Raw genomic sequence first — 9126 nt, 5'->3', positions numbered from 1 at the left:
AGACCCGAGTAACGACCAATGGCGAGCCGCGCGGGAGATCGGACCAGGAACCCGCTGCTTTTATTGGCTGCAGGAGTCAGGCCGCTCCACCCTCTTCTCCTCGCCGACGCGCGGGGAGGGGTTGGCCGGGGATCCACGCACTGGCGGGGTCGACTGTGCTCTGCTACGCGGGTGTTGCTGGGGCGCGGAGCGCGGGACCTAGGAGTAGAGCTTCCCGCCTTGGGGATCGTGGGGGCCGCTCCTCAGCCACAGGGCGCGGCTGCTTCCTCCTCTCCACCTCCTTAGGTGGCGCCTTCGCGTGAGGGCGGTTAAGTGGTCACGCGTTGGGTTACCTTCAGAGGAGTGGGCTGCGGAGGTCCCCCCGGCCGTTGGTTAGTCATCCTACCTACAGTTTCGGGATTCCCGGCCAGGATAGCAATCTTCTTTATGGAGCTAACTTTACACATCCTTGAAGCCAGCTCAGGGCCACCTCTAAAATTACATTTTTGTCACCCCGCCCCCCCTTCAGGTGCTGATAAAATAGTGAATCTATGTCGTGCATGATTCTTTCACATTATTATATAATTGTCTCTTTGTATGTTTCTCACCCTTACCAACTGAGCTTTACAGCAATCAGTGTCTGATTCACTTTTATATTTCCAGTTTCCAGCATAATGCTTGGTGCATAGCAAACACCTCAGTGTTTCTGGACAATGAAAGAATGAAAAATGCAGACAGAGGCTCATATATTTAGTAATGATCAAAGTCCAAATTCCGAAAGGCTATTTGCATTGTGTTTGACACATGGCTAGTCCAAACTGTGATGCATTTTAAGTGTAAAACATATGTTGGATTTCAATGACTTCGTTCAAAACGAGGATGCACAATATCTCAATAGTTTTTATATGGATTGTGTGTTGAAATGATAGCATTTTTATATCTTGGATGAAATGTAGTATTAAAATTGGTTTCACTTGCTTTATTTCCTTTTTTAATGTGGCTACTAAAAAATTAAAAATTACAGATTTATCTTGTATTTTATTGCTTGCTGTTCTGATCAAGAGGGGGCATGGTGGGAGAGGAAAAAGAAGAGAGAGGCACTGTGGAAAATGCCTTTCCCTTGGTTCTGTCTGAATCAAATGTTGGAACTGTTAGAGAGGGCTTTGCTCTGCTTTGAAGGCTTAAGCAGCCTGAGTATTGTTGGGGAATGAGGTAATGTGGAAAGTAAAGTTCAACCTAAATATTAACATTGGACCAAAGTGTTTAGTGCCTAATAGGACAAACAACAGAAACAGCTGGTAATCGATGATTTTAAACTTAGGAAGAGGAAACCCCAAGAAGTACATAAGACTGATCTTTAGGGGACAATTCTCCAAAAAAGAAAAGAAATTAAAAAGTACTCAGAACAATTGTTTACATAGCATGCATGCTCTCATTCTCTCTTCCTCCCTACTCTCCTGTGCCTCTGCCTTTTCTCTCCCCACAGACTTTAACCATCTGGGTTGCTATTGTCTAGGCAAGGAAAACAGTTACTGTGAGTTGGGCCAATTGATTTTATTTTTAAGTTAACATATAGTAAAGGTGCCTATGTTTGTGTACAGTGTATGAATGTTAGCACATGTAAGAGTTCTTGTAACCACCAACACAAGGATACAGAATAGTTCCATCCCCCCAAAAACTCCCTCCTAAACCCCTTTGTAGTCACACCCTTCCCCCTTCCCTAGCTCCCTGGCAACCGCTGCTCTGTTCTTAGTACTATAGTTTTGTCTTTTCCAGAAGGTCATACGAGTGGAATCATGCAGTGTGTAATCTTGGCCTCATTAACTGTTTTAAAATAGATTTATTTAATGTGGTAAAACACATAAAAATTTTAAGTGGACAATTCAGTGGCATTAAATTTATTCACATTATTGTGCAGCCATCACCACCATTCATTCCCATAACTCTTAATCTTATAAACTGAAACTCAATAGTCATTAAGCTATAACTCCCCATTCTTCCCTTCCCCCAGCTCCTGGCAACCACTATTCTACTTTGTGTCGCTGATTTTGACTACTCTAAGTATCTCATGAAAGTGGAATCACACAGTATTTGTTTTTTTGTGACTGGTTTATTCCCTGAGCATAATGTCCTCAAGGTTTGTCCTTGTTATAGTGTATTGCAGTATTTCCTTCCTTTTAAAGGCTGAATAATATTCTGTTGTATACACTACATTTTTCTTATCTAGTCATCTGTTAATGAACATTTGGACAGCTTCTATTTTTTAGCTACTGTAGAACATGAGAGTACAAATATATTTTCAAGACCAATCCTTTTGGGTATAAACCCAGAAGTGAAATTGCTGGACTTTTTTTTTTTTTTTAGAGAGAGAGATGAACAGACAGGATGGGAGAGAGATGAGAAGCATCAGCTCACAGTTGCAGCACATTAGTTGTTCATTGATTACTTTCTCCTATGTGCCTTGATGGGTGCGGGGAGCTCCAGCTGGGCCAGTGACCCCTTGCTCAAGCCAGCAACCTTGGGCTCAAGCCAGGAACCATGGAGTCATGTCTATGATCCCATGCTAAAGTGGCGACCTTGGAGTTTTGAACCTGAAACCTCAGTGTCCCAGCCTGATGCTCTATCCATTGCCTGGTCAGGCTGGAATTGCTAGATCTTATGGTAATTTTATGTTTGACTTTTGAAGAACTGCCATATTGTTTTTCATAGTGGCTATATCATTTTATATTCCTATCAACAGTCCACAAGGGCTCCCATTTCTCCACATCTTTGCTAGCACTTGTTTTCTGCATTTATTTTTGTTTTTATAGTATCCATCCTAATGGATGTGAGATGTTATCTCATTGTAGTTTTGATTTGCATTTCCCCAATGACTAGTGATGTTGAGCATCTTTTCATGTACTTTTTGGTGAGTCATGTATCTTCTTTGGAGGAATGTCAATTGAAATCATTTGCTTGGTTTTGAATCAAGTGGTTTTTGTTGTTGTTGAGTTTTAGGAATTCTTTATATCTTCTGGGTATTGATTTTGTATCAGATATATGTCTTCCATTCTGTGGGTTGTTGGGCCCGTTAATTTTTTTGCCCAAGTCAAGGAGACTTCCTTTGACAGGAAGCCCACTCACAAATGCATGTATTGTTAATAAATGTGCATTATTTACATGAAAACTCAGAATACTAAGAATAGGATGTTCTAGTTAGCAAGTTCTCAGGTTAACTGGAAATTAAGCAAAATCCCCTTTACAATTTTTTTTAATGTGAGTCCTTATTTTTTTCATAATGAATAGAGTCTAATGAACACACATAAAAATGTTTTTATTAAGGAGTTCAATAAACACCAGAGTTCTAACAAAGAGCATCTTCTTATATTTTACAGTACATGTACTGAAATCATCTGATCTTTACAATCAGTCTGAGGGGTTCCAAAGCAGAGAACTATTATTTCATGTTTGTTTTGTTTTTTTTTAATTTTATTTATTTATTTTTCACAGAGACAGAGAGTGAGTCAGAGAGAGGGATAGACAGACAGGAACGGAGAGAGATGAGAAGCATCAATCATTAGTTTTTCATTGCGCGTTGCAACACCTTAGTTGTTCATTGATCGCTTTCTCACATGTGCCTTGACCGCGGGCCTTCAGCAGACTGAGCAACCCCTTGCTGGAGCCAGCGACCTTGGGTCCAAGCTGGTGAGCCTCGCTCAAACCAGATGAGCCCGCACTCAAGCTGGCGACCTCGAGGTCTCGAACCTGGGTCCTTCCGCATCCCAGTCCGACGCTCTATCCACTGCGCCACCACCAGGTCAGGCTATTTCATGTTATTTTTAATAAATGGGGACATTCAGACATAGAGAGATTAAGTGACTCACCCAATTACTGTCTTATTCTGGTGAATAGAGAAGCTAAGATTTGACTTTCATCTTCTGGGTCTTTTCATCAGTTCAACCTGCTCCCTTGATTATTATGTAAAACACCATTTCTTGTGGTTCAGTTCCATTGATACAAAGTGGAAGTTTTACAATAGAGTTTCTTGAAGTGTGTGTGATCTGCAGACCAGCCACATCAGAATGCTGGCTAAAATGTAGATTTATGGACTCCACCACATCTCACTGAATATAAATCTCCAAGATGAAGCCCAGGAATTGGCTGTTAAAAAAGGTCTCCAAGTTATACTCAGCTATGCTAATATTTAAGAGATTAGACTGACTGTGTATTGACCCTGAAACTTCTCTAAGAATATTAGTTTTGGTTTTAAAATAAAGCCCTAATAAGAGATTCTTTTCCCTTGCAAAGTGTAGCTTTCACCTAAAAGCCAAATTTATCCAGAAAACTGTAATATGCTAAACTTTCCAATAATCAAGATTTTATTGTCTTATTACCTACAGTCTTTTAAGGGTAGTTAGCAGCTTTTGAAGTCTCCAAAACAAGACATTAATAACTCTATTCTAGGGAAGCTGGCTTTCTTATGTTAGTGGATGGAGTCATTCATTCATTTATTCACTCAATCTCTCACTTGTAATGATTTGGCTGCATGTAACTAAAGAGTTGCAACAACAGGGGTTATTATTTTCTCATGTAACAAGAAATTGGAATGTAGGTTGGCCCAGAGTTGGTTAATTCATTGGCTCAGTGACACCTTGACAGACCCAGTTCTTCCTATCTTCTACCTACTCTGTGTTTTCCAGATTAGCTTTCCTGAGTAGCCATTGTCCTAGTGTTCTATTAGATGTAGCAACATTTAGCAGAAGAAGGAGGATCCATTTTAGATGGAAATTAATTGTATTTGCAGTGCATCCATTCAGTGATTATTGATGTGTAGGAATTGTGCAAAGTAATAGGGATACAGTAGTGAACTAGACACAGTCCTTGCCCTGACAGATCATTGTGGGAGATCTAGACAAATCAATAGATAATGATCAATCAATGTGTCAAGTGCTCTAATAAAGAATTATAGGGTACTCTGAAAATGCATGAATGCACATATGCACATACACAGTCCAGGAAGACTTCTGAGAGGAATTGATAACTAAGTAGGGAGACCATAGGATGAACAGGAGTTAGCCAGGTGAAGTATTTGGGTTTAAAGGGATAAGAGAATTCCAGGAGAGGAATACTGTGTGCGAAATCCAAGAAAGTGGTGAGGGGACCTGGAATTTGGGCAACTGAAAGGAATTTATACTGTTCAGTGTATAGACAGTGGGGAACCACTAACAAATTTTATCAATAGAAGAGTGCCTTATTTATCCTGTGATTTGGAAAGATTGCTCTACTTGCAGAAAGGAAAATGAATCTGAGCAGAATTGAGGCCACTGATAGGGAGGACATGACAAAAACCTGGGTGAGAAGTGGAGAGGTTGCAAAACTAAGGTAGGACCAGTAAAACTGGAAAGGAGATAGATGAAAGGTTTGAGAGATATTGGAGAAAGTAGGGGAAAGCAGAAGAGGAATCCAGGATGACTTCTGGGTATTTTGCTTGGATGACTAGGCAGATAGGGATGTTTACCAGCAAAGTAGAGAATATAGGTTGGGGTAGAGTAGGAGAAAAGATAAGTGCTATGGACTGAACATTTGTATCCCCCCAAATTTCTATGTTGAAACACATGCTAACTTAAAAATCAAAAGGCCTTATAAAGTGAGAAGCAAGAAGTGTTTATTTGAAGTCAATAAGAATAGCTATTCAGGACACAATAGTTTAGGCAGAAGTCCAATGGTGTTCTATTAGTAGACAAAGGCAATGGGTATTTATGAGAAGGAGAAGGTGAACAATTTCTTCAATAGAAAGAGGGCATTTCTACTGGTGCAGATAATATAGCATAGTGATGTCAATTCTAAATAATGTTTTAAATTTTCAGTCTCATAGCTATCATAACTGCTTTCTTGTTACCATTGCAAAGAGTCTTTTTTTCAAGGCACAAGGCTGCTTACACACTCCAAAGCTTTGAGGCATAAGAAGTGCGGTTCAGTTCCTCTGGCATGGCAGCTCCAGCTCCATTTTAAAGTGGCTCTACTCTTTATTATTTTTGACACCCTAATCCCCAATATGATAGTATTAGGAAATGGGGCCTGTGGGAGGTAATTGGGGTTAGATGAGATCATGAGCATAGAGTCCCTATGGTGAGATTATAAAGAAATAAGGAACCAGAACTCTTCTCCATCCTGTGAGGATACAGTGAGAAGGCAGCCATCTATGAACCAAGAGGAGGGCCCTCACCAAGAGCCAGACCATGTTGGTACCCTGATCTCAGACGTCCAGCCTCCAGAATGGTGAGAAATAAATGTCTGTTGTTTAAGCATAGAGAACTGGTTATACAATGGGTATTGGGTAAACAAGTGTTTTTTAGGTTTGCTCGCTTGTATCAATATTTTGCATTGACGCAGGGTAGCACCATGTGTGTGTGGTCTGTGAAAGGCTGCAGGGTGGCAGAGGGCAAATTGCAGATTGCCTTCCTGCTTGGGAGGTGCCATTGTTTGCTGGAGAAGGGATTTTTCTACCTATTTTGCTGGAGAGAGAGAGAGAGAGAGAGAGAAAGTGAGAGAGAGAGAGAGAGAGAGAGAGAGCGAGCGCTGAGAGGCTTGGGAGCCCTGAGATTTCAGCCCAGCCTGTTTGGCTAGGGAGTGCTGAGGCTTGTGGGGCCTGTGAGTTCAAGGGAGTCTGGAGGTGGGAGGGAAGCGGTCTTCCCTGCCTGTTTGCTCATCCACCATTACAAGACTTTAATAAACGGAATGGCCCCCCATTTTCTGGGTCCACAGTTTCTTTACCGTCTGCCCAAATCCAATGAAAATCTGCATGGCCACGGTGTCGGCCATTGGCCTTACAATGGGTGAGTTCATTGGGTCTGGTACAAAGGAATAATAATTAGACATCATCAGTAGTGAGAAGTAAACAAGCAGTGAGACCCATTTCCTGTATCCTTTCCCTTTGGGGAGCTGTGGTCTTCTTTCCAAGGACTTAATATATATATGTATATATTTTTTTCTTTTTTTTTTTTTTTTTTTTTCTGGTTAACATGAACTTTATTCCCACTACAAAGCACTAGCATGACTGCAGTATATTATCTCCCAGACTTACTAAGCAACAGAAGAGGAAAAGGTGGATGTTCTAGCAGCAGGCAACTAGCAGGGCCCTTTCACACAGCGCATCTGAGTTGCTACTGAACAGTCCAGGAATAACTCCAGAAACGACAAAGTTCATGCATTTAGTAAATATGTCATTATTTTCACAGTTGAGATCTCCTCACACATTGCACTTTCTTTATAAGGGAATCTTGATTTTTCCTAACGTCACGGTGAGTCAGGACTTGAACTAGCAGCCTTCTTTTTCTTTTTCTTACTGTGTTTCTTATGCTTCTTTTTCTTTTTTCTTTTTTCAGTTGCTTTTTCTCTGTCTTCACTGCTTTTCTTCTTCTTTGCTCACACCTCCTCAATACAATCTGACTCTGACAAGGACTCAGATGATAAAGGTTTATCTTCAGGATACATCTTTCTCTTTTTGCTGAGTCCTTTAATATCCTTTTCTTTCTCAACTGCATCCTTTGACTTCTTTTTCTTTTTTAAACTATCCTTACTGTCTGATTCAGTCTCTGACAGGGAGCTTTCAGAAGATTTATGTGAACGGTTCTTCTTTTTCTTTTTCCTTTTTCCTTGTTTCATATCCTCATCTTCAGAATCTGAAGAACTGCTGGAAGAATCAGAGCTTGATGAAGAAGAAGATGAATACCTACCAGATTTCTTCTTTTCTTTTTTCTTTCTCAGTCTTTTTTTGGATGAGCTTTCACTTCCACTTAATAATTTCTCCCTGTGTTTTTCCAATTCTTTCTTCCAGTTCTCATTCATTTTTTCTTCAAATTCAGCCAATGCCTTGGAGCCTTTCTTTTTCTTTTCTAGTTGTTCTTTCACTTCTTCCCAGGTAGGCCTTGGTCGATTCAGATAATCTTGGATCGTTGGTCCCGAAGACTGGACCCCTCGATCTGGCCATTGCTATTGGGTTCATATAGGCCACCTGGTTGTCCCGCTTCCCCATGTTGCCGGACTGAGCGCACAGTCAGACGCCAAGGGAGACCAGGCCAGCGGAGCGGCCAAAACGGGCCCGCACGGGCCCGCACGGGTCCTTCCTTTTTTTCTTTTTTTTTTTAAGTGAAAGGAAGGGAGATAGACTCCCACATGCACCCTGATGGGGATCTACCCAGCAACTGCTGGCTGGGGCCGATGCTTAAATCAACCAAGCTATCCTCAGCGCCTAGGGCCAGTGCTTGAACCATAGAGCCACTGGTTACAGGAAGAGAAGAGAGAGTGAAGGGGAAAGGGAAGGGAAGAGAAGTAGATGGTCGCTTCTCATGTGTGCCCTGACTGGGGATTGAACCAGGGACTCACATATCCTGGGCCAATGCTCTATCCACTGAGCCAACTGGCCAGAATGAAGGAGCAATATTTTTTAAAAAGTGATTAATAACAGCTATATGTTGTTATATTTTATGTAAAAATAGCTTTATTGCTTTTGTCAGTGTAAGCTATATTCTTCTAAACAATTCAACTACCCAGGAAAGCACAGAGAAGAAAGTAAAAAAAAAAAAAATCAGCTTTCCAGACATAACTAAAGTTCGCATATTCATGACTATCCTTCTAGACATATCTGTGGACCTACATACATATACATATATAATTTTACAAAACAAGATCAATTCAATATGAGCTTTACAATTTACTGTTTTAAAAGTTAATCATATGTGGCCCTGGCCGGTTGGCTCAGTGGTAGAGCATCGGCCTGGCGTGCAGGAGTCCCGGGTTCGATTCCCGGCCAGGCCACACAGGAGAGAAGCACCCATTTGCTTCTCCACCCCTCCCCCTCTCCTTCCTTTCTATCTCTCTCTTCCCTTCTGCAGCTGAGGCTCCATTGGAGCAAAGTTGGCCCAGGCGCTAAGGATGGCTCTATGGGCTCTGCTTCAGGAGCTGGAATGGCTCTGGTTGCAACAGAGCAATGCCCCAGATGGGCAGAGCATTGCCCCCTGGTGGGCATGCTGGGTGGATCCTGGTTGGGTGCATGCAGGAGTCTGACTGCCTCTCTGTTTCCAACTTCAGAAAAATACAAAAAAAAAAGTTAATCATATGCTATTGACTCTTTTAATGGATTCCTTTTTTTGTTGTTTCTTTGTATTA

The 9126-nt window shown here is 41.4% G+C and overlaps 1 protein-coding gene across 1 annotated transcript; it reads right to left on the bottom strand.

The window, feature by feature from the left end:
* Positions 1-6975: 6975 nt before the first annotated feature.
* On the bottom strand, positions 6976-8078 carry LOC136329050 (protein FAM133B-like). The gene is given in 2 exon segments (XM_066264996.1): positions 6976-7927; positions 7929-8078. Coding segments are annotated over 2 exon segments (738 nt in total). The 5' UTR covers positions 7994-8078; the 3' UTR covers positions 6976-7254.
* Positions 8079-9126: the final 1048 nt, after the last annotated feature.

The sequence above is a fragment of the Saccopteryx bilineata genome, chromosome 3, assembly GCF_036850765.1.
Source record: "Saccopteryx bilineata isolate mSacBil1 chromosome 3, mSacBil1_pri_phased_curated, whole genome shotgun sequence".
In the NCBI taxonomy this organism is placed as follows: Eukaryota; Metazoa; Chordata; class Mammalia; order Chiroptera; family Emballonuridae; genus Saccopteryx; species Saccopteryx bilineata.
Note: the sequence above shows the minus strand (reverse complement) of the source record. Positions and strands in the feature narration are given on the sequence as shown.